This window comes from Tamandua tetradactyla, chromosome 2 (genome assembly GCF_023851605.1).
Source record: "Tamandua tetradactyla isolate mTamTet1 chromosome 2, mTamTet1.pri, whole genome shotgun sequence".
Classification (NCBI taxonomy): domain Eukaryota; kingdom Metazoa; phylum Chordata; class Mammalia; order Pilosa; family Myrmecophagidae; genus Tamandua; species Tamandua tetradactyla.
In genome coordinates, this window is record NC_135328.1 from 30881063 (window position 1) to 30905819 (window position 24757).

The 24757-nt window shown below is 34.0% G+C and overlaps 1 protein-coding gene across 2 annotated transcripts in view; it reads right to left on the reverse strand.

Moving 5' to 3' along the window:
* The window catches only part of SHOC1 (shortage in chiasmata 1), a 118280-nt gene that overhangs the window by 80830 nt on the left and 12693 nt on the right, over nt 1–24757 (reverse strand). For both annotated transcript variants that reach the window (XM_077141940.1, XM_077141932.1), the window contains exons 4-8: nt 21235–21322; nt 16461–16645; nt 9180–9345; nt 8297–8393; nt 6764–6914 (exon numbers count right to left, since the gene is read on the reverse strand). In XM_077141940.1, coding sequence (XP_076998055.1) covers nt 6764–6914; nt 8297–8393; nt 9180–9345; nt 16461–16645; nt 21235–21322 — 687 coding nt within the window. The remainder of the gene's footprint in view (nt 1–6763; nt 6915–8296; nt 8394–9179; nt 9346–16460; nt 16646–21234; nt 21323–24757) is intronic.

A 24757-nucleotide genomic window follows, 5' to 3' on the forward strand; every position in this document is an offset into this window, starting at 1 on the left:
CATAGTATAAGCAAATTCATAGAATCATTGCGTAAATGTCCACACTCAGTTCCTCCAGGTATATACTGAGCAACTAGGTTTCAGGATCATATGGCAACCCCAACTGCTCTCCAAGTAGCTGCAGCTCTCAATTTCCCTACCGAGAGTAAATGGGTACATCATTTTCTCTTTTCTCTAGCACTTGTTTCTCTGTTCTTTTTTTTTTCATAAGCAGGCACCAGGAATTGAACCAGGTCTCTGGCATGGCAGGCAAGAACTCTGCCTGCTGAGCCACGGTGACCCACCATGACCCACCCTTCTCTGTTCAATTTTAAACATTTTTATTCATGCATCATACACTCAAACCTAAATGTGTAGACATGCCTTTGCCATCATAATTTAGCTGAAGACATTTCCTTTTTCTTCCACAAAGAATCCCTCCCCCATGTAATACATATTACAATGTTACTGTTGATTATAGACCCTAGCTTGTATTGATTGTACATTTTCCCATAAACCATCTATTTTCAACATCCTGCAATACTGACATTCATATGTTCTTCCTCATGCAAAAATGTTTTTTCATTTGTACATTTAATCACCATCATTGTCCACTCTAGGCTTTCCTAGACTATACAATCTCAGCCAATAATTAGTTTTTGTAACCTTGTGCTTAGTGGCTTTTTCATTCTCAAGTGCTTTCATTGTTTTATTCCAGATGAATTCCTTTTAGAAAGTAGTAGAGATTTAGACTTTTGAGGAAAATGTTGACTTAAGAAATAGGTGAATTTTGAGGAAAATGTTGACTTAAGTAATAGGTGAATAAACTATCCTCCATACACACTTCCTGCTACTCTCCCAATAGTCAATCGAGATAACCAAAGGAAAATAAAAATGGGAAAATCTACATCATCACTGGTAGCTAACATAGGGTGGGCAAGCTATAAGCCATAAACTTCGATGAAAGGGACCACTTTGATAGATTTACTCTTCATCAACATAAGACTTTCTATGTTCCATTTAATGGTTTATGATGGAATTCTATTAATATCTTTTTGCTTTCAGCTGCCTGACACACTTTGTTTATTTCTTTATTTTTTTATGCTTTGGTTTCATAAGGCACAACTCTTGTGAACAGCATATATGGTAGTTCCTTGATCCTAAGGAATGATTTTTCATATTTTGTTTCTGAAATTATGATGCATCTTATTGCTAGATATTTACATGCCAATGTTCATAGTGGCATTATTCACAATTGCCATAAATTGGAAGCAACACAAATGCCTATCAACAGGTGAATGAATAAACAAAATGTGGGCAGACATGAAAAGGAACCAAGGTTTGACAGCTACCACATGGATGAACCCTGAAGATATCACATTATATGAAATAAGCCAGCACAAAGGACACATGTTTTATAATCTCAATGATACACAAAAAATTAGAATAAGCGAATTCATAGAATCAGAACCTAGAACACAGGTACCAGGGGCCAGGAGTGGGGTGGGAGTAGGAAAGAGATTTAATACTTACTTGGTAAAGAGTCTCTGTTTCAGATAAAGGGAAAGTTTTGGTAATGATGGTAACACAACGTTTTAAATGTAATTAACACCACTGAATTATATATCTGAAAGTGGGTTAAATGGGAAATTTTAGCTGGCATATATGCTACTAGAACAAAAATTTACAAACAATCAAAGAAAAAGAATCATAGAGCTGTATAACACAAAGAGTGAACCAAACTACAGATTACAGCTTGAACCCTAATGTAATTTATGGACTATGGCTTGTAGTACATTCAAGTAATATTCTCTTCTCAATTGTAACAAAGTTCTCATGCTAAGGCAAAGTGTTAAAGATAGGGGCGGGTATATGGGAATTCTGTAATTTGCACAAGATCTTTCTGTAAATCTAGAATCTAATTTTTTTGAAAGGCAAATATTGTCAGAATGGATAAAAATTCAAGTCTCAAGAGTTGCAATTTAAGTCTAAATACATAGAAAGCTTAATACAAAAATGATGGGAAAAGTATATCATGCAAACAGTAAGCACAGGAAGGCTAGGATGGCACTATTTCCTGAGTGATGCAATGCGGCTCATCTTAAAAGGAGTCTGAGTTACAAAGTTTTCTTTTCCCCCAAACAAATCTGATGGCCACAGTTAAGATTTTCCATTTCACTGTATTTAAACTTTATTTCAGTAAGACAGAGACAATACTATACAGTGAACCCTATTGCAAATGATGGGTGATAGTTAATAGCACAATTATTAAAATGTTCTTTTGTGAATTATAACAAACATACTACACTAATTCAAGGTGTTAATAATAGGGAGGCATATGGGAACTCTGTATTTTGTGCATGATTTTTCTGTAAACCTACAATTTCTCCAACAAAAAACAAAAAGAACTATAAACAAATATTAAACTCTAGTCGACACAGAAGATAAAATTCATCTTTAAAGCATGCAATTCAGTGATTTCTAGTATATTCACAATGTTGTGCAACCATCACCACTAATAACAGAACATTTCAATTATCCCCTAAAGAAATCCAATATGAGCGAGCAGTCACTCCCAATTTCCTTCCACTCACCTCTGGCAACAGCTAAGCTATTTGCTGTCTCTGTAGATTTGCCTATTCTGGACATTTCATATAATCTGAATCATACAGTTTGTGGCTTTGTGTCATCTTTCTTTCACTTTGCATAATGTTTCAAGGTTCATCCATTTTTTATGGATATAGCACATTTCATTTATCCATTTATCAGTTGGTGCAACTTACTTTTTTATACTTTTTGTCTTTTAAATTTTTAGTTTATTTTTGTTCTTGTATTATTATTTTCAACATGTTTAAAAATAATCAAAAGATGAACACAGGGGTGAGCACATGGCGAAGTACGTACTAAAGAAATAGAGCAAAATATTAAGTATAGAATCTAGATGGTATATTATGTGTTCACTGTATAATTTTTCATCTTTTCTCTATTATTGTAATTTTTCATAATAAAATGTTGGGAAATAAAATGAAAGGAGCCACAGTTCAGAATCCGCCCAGGAAATGCTACAGCAGATATGGAAATCAATCTTGTGATAAAGACCTCCAGCAGGTAGAGAGAGATAATGTGGTTTGGGGGCATAAAAAAAGAGTGATTATCTAAAGATTTATCTATGTAATAGCAGTTCTAAATAAGAAACCCTTTTTACCAAACTCCTGTATGAACAGAGAAACTGGCAGCTTGCCATTTTTTAGGGGCCCCCCCCCCAAAAAAAGGATTAGTCATTAAATAAATGGAATAATCTCTCCAGAAGAAGGGAGAGCTTCAGGTGCAGATATCAGTACCCAAAAGTATAGGCTTCTTCATACTGGTATTTGGAAGGACACCTGACTGCTGGCTAGCTTGCCACCCTTCATTTCAAGAGAATTATTTTAGTAAATATGCTCCAATAATGTATACAAGGTTCTCATTAGCTTTCCTGTTCTAGTAAGATACCTGAATGATTCCAGGGATTTTTCCTTGTCTTTTGAATTTGAAATTTTCACCAAAGCATATCTTGGGGTGGGTTTTTAAATTACTTTTCTCTACTTAGAGATTGATTTGATTTTCTTTTACATCAAGAAAATTTACTCCAATTATTTATTGGACTATTGCTTCTTCTCAAATAGCTCAACTTCTGAAACAACTTCCTATCCTAGAGTTTCTGTTATATGTATATTGTATCTCCTAACCCCCATGTCTCTTATACAGCCATCATCTTTATCTCTTTCCTGTCTGATTTTCAGGAGAATTTTATAAGAAATTTACTGAATCAGTCTTCTGTAACACTCAATTTAACTGTCAGCTGACTCCCTTGTTGTCTTTACTTCTGTGTTTTTCATCTGAAACTAATCTTTTCTGATTCCATTTTTCACACATGCAAATTAAATAAAAAATAAATCAGAATTATTTAGATAAGATCATTTTGGTCCTATCCCTTGTAGCTTGTTTTACAGTATGTTTGGTCTCTTTCTTTTGAACTTTTGATTATTTCTTCATATCTGGTTATTTTTCTTCTATTTACTTATTGTCATAGATGGAGATCTATGTTTGCCATAGTGAGAGCTGAGCTGGGTTCTATTAGAGACTGTGTATATCCCTCTTCAAATTTTTTGATCAAAGACAAAGAGAAAAAAATTGTTATATTTTCTATAGTTTTACTTATCACTTAACCATGGGAAGTAGGGAGAAAACTATTGCTTGAGATATCCAAGTAGCAGGTAATTTTATTGCTGTGCTAAGCAGTTTTCTTGCCCTTTCGATAACTTGCATAGTTTTCCTTGTCAGAAGTTCTCTGTGGCAATGACTCTGTTTTACTTTGTACACTATCAGAGCCAAGTGAAGGCTGGGGGTGCAATACCACAGTTACTCAGTAAAATCGCTGTTGTCCTTTCCATTAGTTGAGATTTGTGTCTTGCTAACAAGCCCATGAGTCACTTGGAAGTTCTGAGCTTTGATATATTTTCAAGTTCTGTATGGACTTACTCAAGTTGGCTTTTCATTCTTTTTTTTTGAATTGAGTGCTGATCAGTAATTTCCTCAATTTCATTCTGTTTGTAAGAACTCCTTCAAGTCTGTGGTCTGTAGATGGCAAAAAACCTATTCTCAATGTGTATTCCCATTCCAGGATTCCCTGATGTTATATATATATATATATTTCTTTAATTATTTTAGTTTTTTTAAAAACATAACAACATACAAACACAAACATTCTTACCATATGATCTTTCCATTCTTGGTATATAATCAAAAACTCACAATATCATCATCATGATTATTTCTTAGAACATTTGCATTGATTCAGAAAAAGAAATAAAAAAAAAAAGAAAAACACTCATACATGTCATACCACTTACCCTTCCCTCTCATTGCCTCCTAGCATTTTCATCTACCCAATATATTTTAGTCTTTGTTTCCCCTATTTTGCTCTATACTCCTTACCACTCCCTTTCATTGATCACTAGCCTTTCAAGCTACTAAATTTATTTTAACATTTGTTTCCCCTATTATTTATTTATTTTTAATCCATATGTTTTACTCATCTGTCCATACCGTAGATAAAAGGAGCATCAGACACAAGGTTTTCACAATCACACAGTCACACTGCAAAAGCTGTATTATTATACAATCATCTTCAAGAGACATGGCTACTGGAACACAGCTGTACATTTTCAGGCACTTCCCTCCAGTCTCTTCAATATACCTTAACTAAAAATGTGCTATCTATATAATGCATAAGAATAACCTCCAGGAAAACCTTTCGACTCTGAAATCTCTCAGTCACTAACATTTTGTTTTGTCTCATTTCTCTCTTCCCCCCCCGTTGGTTGAGAAGCTTTTCTCAGTTCCTTGATACTGAGTCCCAGCTCCTTCTAGGATTTCTGTCCCACATTGCCAGGAAGGTTTACACCCCTGGGAGTCATGTCCCTTGTAGAGAAGGGGAAGGCAGTGAGTTTGTTTGTCATGTTGGCTGAGAGAGAGAGGCCACATCAGAGCAACAAAAGAGGTTCTCTGGGGGATGACTCTTAGGCCTAATTTTAAGTATGCTTAGCCTATCCTTTGCGGGGATAAGTTTCATATGAACAAGCACCAAGATAGAGGGCTCAGCTTATTGCTTTGTTTGTCCTCACTGCTTGTGAGAATATCAAGAATTCTCCACATAGGGAAGTTGATTTTCCCCCTTTCTCACCATCCCCCAAGGGGACTTTGCAAATATTTTTTAATTCACTGTTCAAATCACTCTGGACAGGGTGGGCCACGGTGGCTCAGCAGGCAAGAATGCTTGTCTGCCATGCCAGAGGACCTGGGTTTGATTCCCGGTGCCTACCCATGTAAAAAAAAAATTAAAAATAAATAAATAAACCACTCTGGACAAACCTATAAAATCTCATGCCCTACTCAAGTTTCCTTGTACTTATGGCATTCAATTAAACTGTCTTCATAAGTTATATTAGGAAATGCACTAGCCAAAATATAAATTTTGTACAAATAAACATTTTTTGCTTTAGTCTCACACATAAGTTAAAGTTTTAAAATATGAATTACCTCTATTTTCAACACCCTGTAATATTGACATTCCTTTGTTCTTCCTCATGCAAAAACATTTTTTAATTTTTTCATTTAGTCACTACCATTGTACACTCCAGGCATTCCTACATTATACCATCTCAGTCTTTATCATCTATCTTTCTTTCTGATTTCATTTGTGCCCCCAGTCCTCTTCCCTCTATCATTCTCACTGATCATTACAACTGGTATTTATGAGAGGGGTTTAAATAGTTGAGCTTAAGTTGTCATTAAAAATATTTCAACAATATTTCCTAAGACTAACATTAATTCATCTAAAATAAGTTAAAGTAAATCATCACCTTATAAGTCTCCAACTCACCTGATTCCATAACACTACCCTGAACTTTTCCTCAGCTAATTAAAGACAGCATGGAAGTTAAAGTGCAATGTCACTGTGTATAAGAAAACAACTCTAAAAAGGGGTATTTTCATAGGTATTTTAGTCTCATTTGTATATTGTAATTATCTTGAAATAGATGAATTTCAGAGAAGTTTTAAGTCTGGAAGCAGTGTAAAGAGAATGAGAATAAAAAAGTCTCAATAATAATTCTGAGGTTTAAATATGTAATTTACAGAACACTTTTATAAAACTGGAGGTTTATAAAAAGTTTAATGAACCAGAACCTATATAACAATCAATAAATGGTTTTTACAAGTAAAATATTTTTAATTTTCTCACCTCTTTTGAAAAGCTTTTCATTTTCATCTACATAATTTATTATTTCTGGCTTTAAGTTTAGTGATGTCTTCAGTTCTGAGAATGATGGAATATCAATTTCTTGTTTGAGGATTGTAGGTATTAAGAATTCAGACTCAATAAGCAAAATTGGCTGAAATAAAATATGGTTAAAAGAAGTTTTTATAGAGGTTTTCCAAATAAATATTTCTGAATTTATAAATGGATATCATTGCTTAAATGATATCCCAAATTTCAAACAAAACCCACACTCAAAATTCTTTATGCTATGCATACATTGAAACCCACACTCAAAATTCTTTATGTTATACATACATTGAAGACAAAGAAAGCATACTTTATGCTATACATACATTGAAAACATATAACAGCCGGAATTATATAACAAGCAATGTTCTCTCCGGGTAAGGTCCTGTATTGTCACTGATTATATTAGTGATGTACAATATCCCTAGATGTAGAAATATCTTCTTCTGGGCTAACAGAAATTTAAAAAATTCTAAATACAAACCACCCCCTGCCCCAAAACTGTAGAAGATAAGAGATGGTGATTAAGGAGAGGTGAAAAAGGTAGATACAGAGCAATGTACTGCACTACATGGGATGCATTTCTTTTTCAAGCCTACAGAACCAAATTCATTAATAAGTAAGACTGTACATGCACAGTTAACTTTCAAGGTTAACTGGTAGGGGGTGGGGAGAGAAGGGGGCCATAGGTAGATTAATATTCTTACTATGCATGTTTAAGTACTTTAATTATAAGGGAAATCCTTTAATTGTCTTAAGTTCATTTTATATACGTTCTTGTTTTAAGAAGAGCCCCAATTTTACAACATTTTTAATAGTCTTTAAAAGAAAATTAACTTTGTCAATGCATCTAATCTCTATGGGCCTAGGTTTTAAGTTAATTAAGCCACAAAAAATTATTTGCTCTTTCAGTTGTTGGATTTTTTTTTGCATATAGATATATATTTTATATGCTATTGAAACTGTATGCTAAAAAAAGGGCTGTCTTTGTTGAGCTTTATCTTTAATAGCTAAGATGCTATCTTCTTTAACATGAACCACCGGTAGTACCTAAAATTTAGTCCTGGACCATCAGTATTCTTATTCCTCAGTGAAATCAATTCTCCTATAGTTCAAGTACCGTTCTGTGTATAACTCTCAAGTCATGTTTCAAGCTTCAGTCCCCAACTTTAAAATTAGACATGTACATGTATCTTGTACCAGGTATTTTGACTAGAATCATAGAGAGAGGTTTCAAAATTCCCCATATGTGAGCTACATGCAAGACCAAGTAAATCAGAACGTATCTGTCTAGGATATTACTTGCCAGGTAACTTCAGTGTGAGCCAAGGTTGAGAATCACTGCCTTAGAAGTAAACTTAACTTCTTAACTGATAAATGTTTTTTAACTCTCACAATTGTAGGTATTGAAGATATATTACTAACATTTATAAAAGTGTCCTTTTTTCCTTTTATAAGAAAATGATCGAAAATTTCATTTTAACCTACCGTATTCTCTAGTTTTTCCTGACAAAAATTTTCTTTATCCATGTGAAAATCTTCTTTCTCATAAACTTCCAAACTCTCTTGATAAGAGAAACATTCCCTTAAAAATATATTTAGTTAACATTTAGTAAAAGCAAGGTACATACTAAATGTTCAATGCCTATTTGTTGAATGAATAAATAGCACACATCCTATCATCAAAGATTGGACTGCCTATTGGTATATTATAATATGGAACATGTCAGATAAAATCTTAATTGAAATTTCAAATGTCATTGAAAATAATTTTTAAAATGTCATTCTTCTGGGCATTCTTAGATTCCTTTGAGTACCAGAAATGGCAAACAAAACAAAATGACCTTTAGTACACTTATATTCTAGTTCTGGCTTAAAAAATATAGTCACCATAATTCTAATATTAAGAGTTAAAATTGCATGTACTTTTATTACATTAAATTTTGCTATCTCTGTAACCTATATATCTGTATTATTTGAGTAAAAGATAGTGACAGTCCAATACCAAACTATCTGATATTTTACTGTAAGATGCCAAAATTCAGCTTAAATTCAAGATTGCAAAAATAAGTAAATAAAGGTATCAAGTAATTGGCGCAGCTGCCTCAGCTCAGATACTAGTTTAATTTTTAACAAAACAGAAAACTGACATGGCTTTCTCTCATCTCAGTTTTCTAGTTTAGTACATTTATAGCATGTTTTTACTGCATTTACTGGCAAAAATTTGGAGTTATAGCCAGGATTGTAGTCAATTAAAATACATGATTAAATTAGAGTTGAGATAAAGCAATGGTAAAATACTATTATTGATAACATCTAAACTTGTAAGTAGTCTTCTTAAAAATCCTTTCAGTTTTGGGAAATTAAATACCTGGAAAAATTAGCTTCTGTGAAGAACTGTCCTTTGAAATCTAAAAGGGGGTCCTTTACCAAAAATAGTTTCAGTCTACTCAAGAGAGTATGTGAAGTTGGTAGCTGACTTCTATAGGTCATCAAATTATTTAAAAAAATTATTTCTTCATCATCTATAGAAAAATCTGAGAATAAATAAGAAATACAAAGGAATTAGGAAAAAATCTTAAGTTACACAAAGAGATCTAGACAGTTACTGTAATCAGCCATTCTATATAGTTGAGTTTATAGTTCTTCATTGTATTGTGCATATAGACATTACTATTATGTAATTGTACTATTACATAAATAAAAAAGCCCAAGAAATTTTAATATGATTTAGTACACTGAGAAGTAGCCAAAACAGCCTGTAAAAGCTATAAGAGCTTCTATTTTATTAGCAAAGATTAGTTTAATCAATGGAGGAAAATATCTTGTTCTTGTTGCTTCAAGCTTCAAAATAGTGAGAAGTAGCCTGAGAAAAAGCATAAAAAAAAAAGCATTTGACTTTTGCTGATCCCAGTCTTTTCTGTATCATTTTAACTCTTAAAGTCATCAATTCATTTCCCAGAGACTGACATGTAGAGAATGGAAATGGTCTACAAAATCTACAACGAAGGGAGTGCAAGGGTAGTTCAGTGGTAGAATTCTCATCTGCCATGCGAGAGATCTGGATTCGATTTCCAGTCTATCCACCTCCCAAAACAAACAAACAAACAAAAATTCAACAAATGGTGTTGCAATAATGGGATACTCACATGAAAAAATAATGAAATGTGACACCACCATACTGCATACCAAAAAAAACAACAACCCCCCAAACCTAAATGAGACCAACTCTCTATCACTAAAGTTACTCATATACAGTACTGTAAACTTAATTACAATGAAAGTTATATAACAAAATGTCTACGTGAGATGTGTGCTATATTTTACATATTAAGAAACACTAATACTAACTGTTAATAGTTGAGATAAATTTGTCTTTTCTAACATCATCCTGCCATATTTGGGTACTTCAGAATCTGGACTAACTGTGTCAGAACTTTAACACTTTCTGAACCAAGGAAGTGGGCATAAATCCTGAACACATTATTAAATAAGTTCCTAAGTGGAAAGAAAAAAAGGAAGATGCAAGCAGAAGCTTCCCAAAGCAAAACCACCTTAAGAGAGGAGCCAAGGCCTCTTGTTCTGGGCAGTAGCCTTTCAATTCAGTGATGACAGAATGGCATGGGAGAGTGGTAAGCATGGAATTTTCATGTAGTAATATTTCCCATGGCCAAGTCCATACTCAGTATGTAGATGCCTAATAAATATGTGTATAAGGCAGACATCCAGGGACCATCTCTTTGCCTGGTGCTAACGTAAAGTGGCAAAAGAGAACTTTTGTTATAAACCAGCTTTCTAAGAGATTGTTTATCTGAAGCTGTCACGTTCTGGATGACCTCATTTTAACCATCAGCTTCCCATGATAGCCAAAGAAAGTGAGCCAATCAATTCTATGTCTAAGCAGGGCTTATTTGAGAAAGTTATGATGGTGCATTTGTATAATCCATCCTGTAAGTATTAATGAAGTTAAATATTAATAGTAAAAAGTCAAACATCTTTTCTTAGTAGCCCCATCTCTACCCCTTCACCAGCAAACAGACTCTCCCACCATCTTTCCTTTGTAGAGCCTCATCCAGGTATTTCTGGGAGTACATGGGGATAGCACATGTCATTTGAAGTCATGTTTGCCAAACATGCTTTTTGATGGAGTCACTGGAGGGCATCAGCATCTTACAGCAACCAGTGCTTCTCACAAATCTTCTTACAATATTCTTCATAAAATGCTTATAAAGATTGCTACCAAGACAGCTACTTCCTTATATTCTTATGGTTAAACAGCACTCCCTGGAGTTCTTATTTTATTACAGCTATTATATGTACTACACACATATGAGGAGACTGTTTTCTTCTATTGTAAAAAGGGTGTTAAAATATCATCAGGGGCGGGCCGTGGTGGCTCAGCGGGCAAAGTGCTTGCCTGCTATGCCGGAGGACCTCGGTTCGATTCCCGGCCCCAGCCCATGTAACAAAAACGGAGAAACGGAATGCAATAAAACAAGAGGATGTTTAAAAAAAAAAAAATGTCTCCCTTTCTTCCTTCCTTCCTTCCTTCTATCCTTCCTTCCTTCTCTCTGTCTTTCCTTTAAAAAAAAAAAAAAAAAAAAAAAAAAAAAAAAAAAAATATCATCAGGGGGGCGGGCCGCGGTGGCTCAGCGGGCAAAGTGCTTGCCTGCTATGCCGGAGGACCTCGGTTCGATTCCCGGCCCCAGCCCATGTAACAAAAACGGAGAAACAGAATACAATAAAACAAGAAAATGTTTAAAAATGATTCCCTTTCTTCCTTCCTTCCTTCCTTCTATCCTTCCTTCCTTCTCTCTGTCTTTCCTTTAAAAAAAAAAAAAAAAAAAAAAAAAAAAAAATATCATCAGGGGTGCAGGGGTGCAGGGGAGGTTCAGTGGTAGATTGCTTGCCTTCCATGTGGGAGATCTGGGTTCAATTCCTGAACCATGCACCCCAATTCCTGAACCATGCACCCCCTGCACCCCCCGCACCCCCCTCCCCCAAATTATGCCTCAAAATATCATCAGGGTGGACCACAGTGGCTCAGCAGGCAGAATTCTTGCCTGCCATGCCAGAAACCTGGGTTCGATTCCCGGTGCCTGCCCATGCAAAAAAAAAAAAAAAAAAAATCATCAGGAAACAAAAGTTTTGGCTAATTAACTATGGAAAAAAGCAGCAAAATTGCGGTGTGCTGGCTGGAAAGAAGACGGACTTATTTTTCACAGAAGATATTGCTCCCCACCTAGAAAGCCCAAGATATTTACATGAAAATAAATAAGAATTCACTAAGGTGTCTGATTAAAAAAATTATAAATCAATAGTTTTCCAACATATAAGAACCCAATTATAAAAATAACAGAAAAATCCTATTCATAATGGCCAACAATATGTGAAATATTGAGGAAAAACATAAAAAATGTACAGCAAGTATATGGAAGAAACTACAATACTTTATAGAGGACCATTTAAAAAATAAAACCAGTATGAAGAAAAGACAAGAATAACGATGTTCCTGGCTAGAAAAGACTAACTATGGTAAAATCTTCAAAGGATCCCAATACCATTTCAATTTCTTAAGATGTCTCTTTTGGAACTTTTGAAAAAGTGGTTCCCAAATGAAACTGACAGAATAAAAGGACAAGAATAAAAAAAAATATTCAAGAGTAATGGAAGGAGACAATAAATACGTGTTATAATTATATATAAAGTAGTTAAAACTGTATGATACTGACACAATAATAGGCAAATCAATAGAATATAATAGAAAATTCAGAAACAACCTCTAATGTGGATATGAATTTCAGAATATGATGTACTTGCCATTTCGAATTAGTGGGGAAAGAAAGCATTATTCCATAAATGATACTGGGACAACTGCCAAATCATTTGTTGAATGTGGTTACCTCTGGGGAGTAAAAACATGGGCTGGAAAAAGAAACCAGGAGACTACTGCTCATTATTATACACCCTGAAGAAGTATTTGAATTGCTTCTCTATGTACATATATAACTTTATTTTTTAAAAATAAAAAATAAGCTATATTCAGGAAAGGAAAAGAAATAAAAGGCATCCAAATTGGAAAGAAAGAGGTAAAACATTCCTCACTTGCTGATGACATGATATTGCGTACAGAAAATCCTGGAAAACCCACAACAAAGCTCCTAGAGCTAATAAATGATTTCAGTAAAGTGGTAGGGTAGAAGATAAACGCGTAAAAATAGGTAGTGTTTCTAAACACTAGTATTGAACAATCAAAGAAGACCTAAATAAATGGAAGGACATTCCATATTCATGGATTGGAAGATTAAATAATGTTGAAATATCAATTCTACCCAAAGCAATACAGAGATTCAATGCAACCCCAATCAAAATTCCAAACAACTTTCTTTGCAGGAATAGAAGAACCAATCTTTTCCATTATATGGAAGGGTAAAGGGCCCTGAATAGTCAAAGCCACCTTGAAAAAGAATGAAGTTGGAGGACTCACACTTCTGGTCTTAAAACTTATTGCAAAGTCACAATAATCAAAACAGCATGGCACTGGCATAAGACAAACACACAGACCAATGGAATAAAAATTGAGAGCTCAGAAATCAACCCTCACACTTTTTGGCCAACTGGCTTTTGACAAGGGGGCAAAGACCACTGAATTGGAAAAGAACAGTCTTTTCAACAAATTCCGTTGAGAAAACTGTGTCTCCATTTGCAAGACAATGAAGGTGGACCTAACCTCACACTTTATACAAAAATCAACTCATTATGGGTCAAACGCCTAAATAAAAAAAGAACCTGAACTATAAAACTCCTCGAAGAAAATATAGGAGCATCTTCAGACCTTGTGGTAGGCAATGACTTTAACACTCAAAGCACAAGGAATGAAAGAAAAAATAAATAATGGGGACTCATCAAAATTAAAAATGTTTGTGAATCAAAGAACTTTATAATGAAAATAGAATGACAGCATACACAATGGAAGAAATATCTGGAAACCACAAGACTGATAGGGGTTTAATATCCAGAATATTTAAAGAAATCCTTCAACTCAACAACAAAAAGACAAACAATCCAATTTAAAAATGGGCAAAAAAACTTCAATAGCCATTTCTCCAAAGAAGATACACAAATGTCCATAAAGCATATGAAAAGATGCTCAACATCACTAGCCACTAGGGAAATGCAAATCAAAAGCACAATGAGATATCATCTCACAGCTGCTAAATTGGACATTATGTAAAAAAAAAACCCAACAGAACATTATAAGTGTTGGAGAGGATATGGAGAAATAGGAAACTCATTCATTGCTGGTGGGAATGTAAAATGGTACAGCTGCTGCTGAAAACAGTTTGACCATTCCTCAGAGCCATATAACTTGGTAATTCTACTTCTAGGCATACACTCAGAAGAACTGAAAGCAGGGATGTGAACAGACATTTGCACACCATGTTCAAAGCCCCATTATTTACATTTGCCAAAAGATGGAAGCAACCAAGTGCTCATCAATTGATGAATGGATAAACAAAATATAGTATATATACACAATGGAATATTATTTAGCCATAAAAAGGAATGAAGTTCTGATACATGTGACAACATGGATGAACTGTGAAGATATCATGTTGAGTGAAATAAGCCAGTCACAAGAGGACACATATTGTATAACCCACTGATATGAAATAATTAGATTAAAGAAGCTCATAGAGTCAGAATCTAGAATACAGGTTACCAGGGAACATGGTAGGGTAGGGAACAGGGAGTTAAAGCTTAAAATGTATAGAGTTTCTAATTAGTACAATGGAAAAATTTGTAGATGGTGGTGATGGTAACATGACATTGTGAATGAAACAATACTGAATTATATATGTGAATGTGATGGGGAGGGAAATTTTAGGTTGTATATATGGTATTAGAATGAGTATTTCAAAAGGGAAGATCATGGAACTGCACAATGTGTGCAGTGAACCCTAAGTTGAATCACGGACTGTGAAAAGAAAAAAAAAGCTACATTTACATTTGCTTTTATGTTCCCAGGATGTCTGAATGGATATTTAAAAAACTAAGTACATTTATTAACAAATAATAAATTATAGGTATTTTTTCCTATAACAATAGAAACCACTCACAGTTTGTTATAGAAACCACTCACAGTTTTTTATGTCTTAAAGAAATAAATACATTGAAATTAAAATTTAGTAGTTTTCTATATTCCTTATATTCTTTATTTCTTATATTCTTATATTACTTATAAGCTTTAACAAATTTAAAGTATTACTTGAATTTCAAAGTATAATACATTCCTTCTGATTTCACAGTGAGATCAAGGTGTCTACAAATTTGGCAGCAATCAACATAACTGCTAAGAAAATAAATGAAATTGCAAATCCAAATTCATAAAGTAATAGCTAATGAAACAGGACCCCTGAGAGAATATAGGATATGGACAATTGACATGGATTTGGGAAATCCAAACATAGTTTTTTTCAGTAAATAGTAACAGTAAACTAGGGAGACAGAATTAAATACTTCTGATTTTAGCTGACAATGAGTATTATGAAATTTGATGATAACTGCTTCTAGTTTGCTACATTAATAATAATAATAGCTGTGTTTGGTAGCCTATTAATTTTTACAAACTATTGCTTTACACATATATATATATATTATTAGATCCCTGTAAAAAACTTTAGATCCCTGTAAGAAATTATAGAATAAAATGGGAAAACAAAATTAATGATTTTCCCAACACTGTATCACTTTTTGGGCATATACTTGGATTGAAAATTCAAATCTTCCAACTTGAAATTCAGACTCTTTCTATTATACTATGTTTCCATGTTTAGTCTTTCACATAATCTCTCTCTCACACTACAAGTGAAATTTATTTTTTTATATATATCATCACAGCTACTATCTAGCACTAAAAATTATATTCACAATTTATGTATTTACAAAAAAAGAACAGTGAAAGAGGCACAACACTTTTCATATTTCAGCTATAGCACTTTTTAAATTATAGCAGCAATTATATAACAAAGCCTTAAGTTTTTCATTTAAAATGGGAATAGGCTGTAATATGCAGAAGAAGGTAGTTCTCAAAAAGTTTCTACAGGGTTGAAAGAATTCAGCACCTTCTAAAATGAGACATTTGGCATATAAATTTGGAAAAAAATACTTTTAATCATTATTCCAGTAAGTTTGCAAAACTGGGAAAATTTCCTGGTCTAATATTATCTATCTCTGTTTTGAATTATGGTTTCACATAAATTAAGTAAAATTGAAAATCTTTAGCATATTTTGAAAAAATAAAATATAATTATCACTTCATAATTCAGTAATTTAATGTTACCTTGGATTGCTGTGTTCTCAGACCTGTACATAGATGCCAATATCAATGTAGCATTATGCTGGGAGCACACTATGATCAAATTTCTATAGTGTAATATGAAGGCCAGCATATGTAAACTCCAAAAACAATACAAAGCACAAAAAAATGATTAATATAAAGGAATAAATATTCCTCCAATGTGGAAAAGCTTAGAATTTTAATTTTGCTAGTGAGTATCTTTAATAAAATTTGTACAATTACATAAAGTCACTGAAATGGAAATCTACATATTAGTAAGAAAAATAACAATAGAAATAACAAATGCTTTACCTTGGTCCTGAGCTTGAAATACTGGACATTTTTCTAAATAGCTGACAACTGTAAAGACTTCACTATAGTCCCTTTGTGTGTATAAATTGGCTTCCTCTACTTCAATTTGGGAGTTTGGGTTTGAACTTGGAACAACTTCCTCAAATTCATAATTAATCAGGGTCATCATCCCAGTCATTGTTCTCCTGTGACATTATAAAATTACTGATTTATGTATGTCCTACTTTAAAACATTTTTATTAACAAGTAGTATTTGTTCATTGTAGAAAAATCATCAAATTCCAACATATGAAAATATAGGAATAGCACCCTTAGCTCCACCACTCCAAGGATGAATATAAAAGTTGTGTTAATTTCTCATTTGTTTTTGTATATTGAAAAACAAAAATGGGTTTATGTACATGGTATTCTGTAATCTGCTCTTTTTTGCTAAACAATAAAGCATGAGCATGTTTCATGTCAATAAACATTCACATCATTTTTGAATAGATGAACAGAATCCCATCGTATTGGTAAATCTTAACTTATTCAAACAGTTCTCTATTATTGGAACTTTAAGTTTGTTGTAATTGTTCGCTATTATGAGTAACAATGCAAGGAACATCTTTATACAGTGATCTAATTGTAAAATTAGACTCAAAATAAATTTCCTAAAAATAGAAGTGATGAGGTTAAAGGTGTACACATTTTTAGGCTTTTCCATACATTGACAAATTGCCCTTGTGCTGGATATTCAATGTTTGTTCCTCTAAATCATTCTCCAAACTTAAATATTCTACTCTGCAGCCTGGGAGACTGAACAAGTGTGTTGACATTGTATTCAGTCAACAGGAAGCACTTGGTGGGAGAACAAAGGCAGAAGGAGAGACAGGTTGCGACATTATTTTTCCTAAATTCTTGTCTGTTAGGCCATAGTTAGAAAGTAGCTGTGCTCCTCTACCACAGGCTCAATCTCTTGTCAGACGGTCCCTATCCTCCAGCTCAAGTCTGGCTGGGTTAATAACTGTGCAGTCTCCTTGATCCTTCAAACTTAGGGTGGTAACAACTAATTGCTGTTGCTAGTCCTGGGGTGCTTCAACATGTTTTATTGGTACCCTTAATGTTGTCCATACCTCTGTCTCCTGATTGATACAGGTATATCTACCACTGTCTATACCATTACATGACATTACAAGAGTAATGAATTTTCCAGAAGACACAGAAGTCAGCATATTAAGGATAAATACATCACTGGCCATTTTGCTAAACATCCTTACATGCTCCTTTTTCTGATATCCTAAAATATTTTAGCCTTAATAATTCCCTTCTATAGACCCAAAACAATGTAACTTCTCAATGTAATTGGAGAAAAAAATGAATATGTCATATTTTAAAATCTTAAGTAGAAAAATGTCTAAAGATTTTCTTTGCTCTTTGAGAAAATACAAAGTAAAAGAGTAATATTTCAATTTTGCTATGTCTTTATTACTCTATTAAGAGCACTGATTTCTATTTGAGTCTTCATAGACTTCTGAATTTAGTATTTATATAGCTGCTACTGTCTTTTTTTTATATATAAATTAAATGTTGCTGACAGAATCAGCACTTTTAATAATACTTGGTACTATAGTTTTAGGAAAACTGAGTAAATTCTCCTTCCCTAGATAAAAATGATCACTGAAAACCAGTGTTTCCTAGCACTTCTTCTATATTTGTGACAGATATCTTTTCACTGCTGCCTCTCTACTGCTAACATGTATATACTGGTATTTCCCAGGTTTCCAATTTAGATTGTCTTTGCTTTATTTCCATAGTATGTTTTTTGAGTAAGTTCATCCACTCATACATCAATTCCTTCTCTTAAAAAATATTTATTAGCTGTCTACAATGTGCTAATACTATACTAGGCACTGATGATGGAGTGGAAAACAAAATCAAGTTCATGCCTTCATGGAACTTTCCTGCTAAAGGAAAAATAGACAAATAAATACACAATGTAATATGCAACATAAAATACAACATAATATCAACTAGTGAATAACTTATGAATAAAATAAAACATGATATTAGGACATCAAGTAACAGTAGTAGGGTATAAAAGTTATACCTTAGAGAAGCAAACTAACTGCATGGTTTTCTCTGATCTTTCTGCATTTTGCCTTATCTCCATAACTCAATAGCTTCAACTCCTCCTTGTAGTCTACCTATTGTTCTATCTTCAAATTTCTTTTTTTTTTTTTGCACGGGCAGGCACCGGGAATTGAACCACGGTCTCTGGCATGGCAGGTGAGAATTCTGCCACTGAACTCAATTTTCGTTTTAAAGTCTTATATTTATTATAATATCTATTAGGGATTTAAGATGTCTTTTTCACTGCGCTGGTTGGTTTTTTTTATTAGAAAAGTTATTAGTTATGCTAGTGTTCTGTTGCAAAGTTTCATAACTTTGACTACAAAACCTCTTTTACCTGCATGCCTTGTTATTTTTAGTGTTATTTTTAGCAATTTTACAGAACATATGGGTTTTAAGAAACACATACAGAAAATGCCTATACATATTAAATCACAGTATACCAGTAACTTAGCAAAGGTAAGACTGGAATCCTTAAAATCAATATTAAGAAGTAGCAAAAGGAACAAGAAACAAAGAAATGTGAAGAAGAGCTTAAAAGTAAGATTGAGGAAATCTAGGTTGAGCTAATGTTCAGAATATTTATTCTAAAGTTCCATTGGTTAATAAAACTGTATTGATGCCTGAATTAAAATTAAATTTTACTGCATGAGAAGAAAACAAAATTTGTCATGGCTTAAACATACTACAAAAAAATTGGAAGTTAGCTGTTCATGGCTGGTAAGGCAGTATTACAATTTGTCAGGGACTGAGGATCCTTTAACATCCTTTCTGCCATTCTTAGATTTAGTTCTTGTCAGTATAATCCAAGGCGATTGCTGGAGCCAGACATTACATCAATATTCCAGCAACAGGATGGAGAAAAGCAAAGGAGAAGAGCATGCTTCTTCCCTTTAAGGACAGTACCTAGAAATTACTTTCTGCTTATTTCCTATTGGGGAGAATTTAGTCACATGGCTATGTTGGGCTATAGGGGAGGCTGAAAAATGTAACTTTTAGTCTGGGTGGTGTCACAGCTTCTACCTTATTTTCCAAGGAGTTTATCTTGACACTGCAAAATGAATGGAAGATCAAATATGATATGAGGTTCCATTCCTTCAGGGCCTTCCATTACTCTCATATATGAATCTTTCATGTGAGGCAAAGTAGCCTAATCATTGCGTTCATTGCTTATTCATTGATTATTCCTGTTTCTAAGCCTTCAGATAAGCTGTTTCCTCAGCCTGAAGTGTTTTCTTCATCAGTTTCTCCTTCAATGCTCAGCTCAAGCTCAATTATTCTTTGTGATGCTGATCTCTCCTGCTTATGAATTCACAGTCCTACCCCTCTAACACATAGGGCTACAAGATGTCTCAGGGATGATCTTGTATCTTGTTATTCAAAGTAAGTCCTTGGCCAGAAACATCAGCAACATATAGGGGCATATTAGAAATGCAGAATCTCAGGAGCCACAGATCTACTGAATCAGAATCTGCATTTTTAACAAGATCTTCAGGGGATGATTATGTTCATTAAAGTTTGGTAAGCGCTGATCCATCACTCACCATACAGATGGAAATGAGAAGGAGAGAGATAAAATGACTAGTTAATCAGTTAACAGAAGGGTCAAGACTTTAAATCTATCTTTTAATTCATAGTGCAGAGCTCTTTTTAGTATGCCATTCTGTTCCCTTACTCTGCTGGACTTCAGTCATGTGACAGTACTTTGTAATGACCTTATAACTTGTGATAGACATTATGTTGGTCATCTTCTATTATTATTTAATCCTTACATTGTTACACTTTTCCTGTGTTTATATTTTATCTTCCTAAACTGAACTTTTAAATTCATAGATAGTAGAAATGGTATGCGGAGCTTCTCTGTATCCAAATGTGGCTTTCATTTAAATAACTATTTGTTTCTTTCAAGGGCAACTAAGGAAAATTTAAATTACTAAAATGTGAATAATAACTAAATCCTTTTCTGGGGCTGATGAGCACTACATGAACTTAAGCAATGAAGTAAGTATTTGCATTTGCACTGAAGTTTCAACATTAACAATGCAGAATGGGTTAGATGTTCTTCCCCATATTATGCTCTGCGTAACTAACTCTGTCATTGTACTTTTCATATTGTATTGCAATTATTAATTTATTTATTCCCCATGTGCTTGAGTTCTTTGAGGGTAGAGACTGTTCTTTATTCTTTCTTTTTTTTTGTATCCTTTTTTCACCATACAGGAGATGCCTAATAAATACCCATTGAGTGACTCTACTTACAATGAGGAATGTTTCTTGCAAAATATGTTACACAATAGTCTTAATTCTGTATTTATACAATAGGAAATAAGATTGAGTTTAATACAAAGGATTTTCTATCGACATATTCTACAGAAAGCTTAATTACTGGTTAAAGACATAATAACATATTTGCTCTATTTATGCATGACTTTTAGAACACAAATCCATAAAGAACACTCAAGATATGAAAAATGAGGTAAAAGATTAAAAGAGCGTATAAAATACTCCTATTAATCTCTCCTTTGGAGTTCAGATTAGGGCTTTTGGGCCAGATTAAAGAAAACAATCTGAGAGGAGATAAAGGAAAGTATTTTCGCTCTCCAGGTAGCTGGAGATACCGTTGCCTTCTAGATGTAAGTGGAAAATTGAGGTTAAGGACACATACTTCTCAAGGAAATCCTCCACAAAGAGACTTGCTTTCCATTGATCCAAGACTGAGTTATCTGTCATTCCCCAAACAGAAACAACTGAGACTAGAAAAAGAATGGCAAACATTAGCCTCTAGAGTTGTATTTTATGTTTAATACAAGGAAGCCAAATATTCAGATTTTTCATTATGGCATTATTTTTATCTGTTCACAAACATATTTTTTTCTAAGTGATACCTGATCCCAAATATTTAAATGCTCATTCTTCATTATTAAAAAAATCTAACTACAGTTAGAACAATATCACCTGAACATAACATCCTCATTTTTACAGTCTGTCTTACTTATATAGCATTACTGTCTCAGATGGCTCTGCTCAACTGCTCGTGTTATACCTCATAAAACCTTTCTTAATCATTCCAGCTCACTCTGATATTATAGCACTTACTCTGATAGTTAATCATACAGAGTCTTATATTGCTATTTAAAATTATAGTACCTATAGCTTGTCTTCCAAATTAGACTTTTGGCTCTTTAAGAAGAGCGATTATGGTCATATTTTAGGGTCAGGGAATAAACAACTGAGTAAAAAGTGAAAGGACCTGTATTCCACCACCAGCGATGCCCTTACTAGTTTTGTTTCCCTGAACAAATAAATCACTTAGCATCTGAGTCTGTGCCTCGTTAAAAAAATATATGAAAGTTTAGTGGTTAAAAGCACAGGTTCTGGAATCACATTGCCTAGATTTTAATCCTTGTGCTGCCACTTACTAACTGTATGACCTTGAGTAAACCTCTTTGTATAAATTAGGAATAATAATAGTAACCTTTTAATAGAATTGGTAAGGTTAAATTGATTAGAAAACTATATGTCAATTGTAAATACCCATTAAATTTTGGCTGTTATTGTTATTATTTTAAAAAGAAGAAAAGAAATAGGAAGAAATTTTCCTTGTGTAATTTTACAGAAGCAGTTTGGTGAAAGCTATTCTTTATCTTATTTCCAGCCTCACTGAAGCAGTCAATCCCACAGACCCTTCCATTTTCATAATAGTCATCATCCTCCCTTATATCCTCAGTTCCTTTCTCATACAGCTTAGGCTCCATAGCCAGTGCCATCTCTTTCCCTTAAACTAATTTAGGAAAACCTTGTAAACCATAGTATAGTTTCTATCAGATTTCTATGTACACTAAAACAGCTGAAAATTTTTGGAAAAGAAATCACTCATTCAAGTTGAACAAACCCCTTTCAAATTGTGACAATAAATCTCAAATGTGCAGCCAACACTGATAAAGGATACTAGTATATCTTCTTAATAAAATTGGCTCTCACTGTTCAAGGCAATGGTTTTGCACATTCTCCCCTCAAATCTTCAATATCTATCCCCACATCCACTCTCAGTCTGTGGCCTTGCCTTCAAATTCAAAATTGATATAAACAGAGAAAGACTACTTCATCTCCCACCACTAATTTTACCAACCTATTGGCACAAGTACTTATTAATTCTGACTTCCTGTCTATAAAAGTGGAAGATCTATCCTGGCTCCTAGCTAATGCTAACTCCTCCTGAACCCTATCTCCTTTTATTCCTAAGGTATTCTTTCTTTCCTGCATCATTGTTTTCTCTCTTTATACCAAGATCATTTCCACTGGCAAACAACCATTTTATGTTCTCTCTCCTTTACAAAAATAACACATCTAAAAAAAGCTCCAAACTCTCTTTATCCTACCACTCCATTCAGCTAGCACCTCATTCTTCTGCTTTTCTTCATAGAAAAAATTCATCAAAAGGCTTGTCTATATCCACCATCTCACTTCCCTACTTCCCATTTTCTTCTTGACAAACACTAATCGAACTTATATATCCATTATTCCAAGGATTTGAAACTCTTACCAAGGTCTTCAGAGACCTATATTTAGTCAAGCTAACAGTCAACACAGTCCTGATCTGCTCTTACTTGACCTTCTAACATGAGCTAATGCATTTGACTACTTTGTCCTTCTTGAAACACTTTCTTCTGTAGACTTCTACACCACCACACCTATCTGTTTCTCCTATTTCACTTGTCTTAGCTGTTCCTTCTTCTCAGACCTTTAACTGTTGGAGCATTTCAGGACCCTATTCAAAGTTTTCTGCTCTATACTGATGATCTCAGTGATTTCACCCAGTTCCATGACATTAAGTACAATTCATATATTGTATCTGTGCTCAAGATTAACACAACCAATGGGCTCTTTAATATTAAGCATTTAGATGCCTAATAGGTATTTTTTATTTTTAACTTTTTTATTATATAGCATAACATATATACAGAGTAAAGAAATAAAAAAAGCAATAGTTTTCAAAGCACTCTTCAACAAGTAGTCACAGGACAGATCTCAAAGTTTGTTATGGGCTACCATACAATCCTCTCGTATTTTTTCTTCTAGCTGCTCCAGAATATAGGAGACTATAGGGACTAAATATTTTTTTATCATCACAATCAACACTCTTTCCTTCCTTTTTTTTTTTTTTATAAAAAATAACATATATATAAAAGCTATAAATTTCAAAGCACAGCACCACAATTAGTTGTAGAACATATTTCAGAGTTTAACATGGGTTACAATTTGACAATTTTAGGTTTTTACTTCTAGCTGCTCTAAAATACTGGAAACAAAAAGATATCAATTTAATGATTCAGCATTCATATTCATTTGTTAAATCCTATTTTCTCTGTATAACTCCACCATCACCTTTGATTTTTCCATACCTCTTTAGGGGTGTTTGGGCCACGGCAATTCGAAATTTTTCATATGGGAAGGGGCTGTCACTAATATTGGGTAGGAAGACAGAACTATCTGATGTTCTGGAGAGGCTGTGCTAGGTTTCAGGACTCATCTGGACCAGGGACCCATCTGGAGGTTGTAGGTTTTGGAAAGTTACTCTAGTGCATGGAACCCTTGTGTAATCTTTATATTGCTTTAGGTGTTTTTAGGATTGGCTGGAATGGTCCTGGTTGGGGGTTGGCAGGTAATGATAGGTAGCAAGGTCTAACTGAAGCTGGCATAAGAGCAACCTCCAGAGCAGCCTCTCGACTCTATTTGAACTCTCTCTGCCACTGTTACTTTATTAAATACACTTCTTTTCCCCCTTTGATCAGGATGGAATTGTTGAACCCATGGTGCCAGGTCTGGATTCATCCCTGGGAGTCATCTCCCATGTCACCAGGGAGACTTTCACCCCTGGAAATCATGTCCCACATGGGGGGAAGGCAATGATTTCACTTGCATAGTTGGGCTTAGAGAGACTGAGGCCACATCTGAGCAACAAAAGCGGTTCTCCAGAATACCTCAGGCATGCCTATAGATAGTCTAAGCTTCTATGCTATCTACATAAGCTTCACAAGAGCAAGCGTCATGATCGAAGGCCTGGCCTATTGATTTGGGTGTCCCTAAATTTTGACATGATATCAGGGGATTCCTTGACGGTAAGGTTTAATAGTTCTATATTCTTTTCCCATCTCTCAAGGGACTTTGCCAATACTTTTTGATTGTCT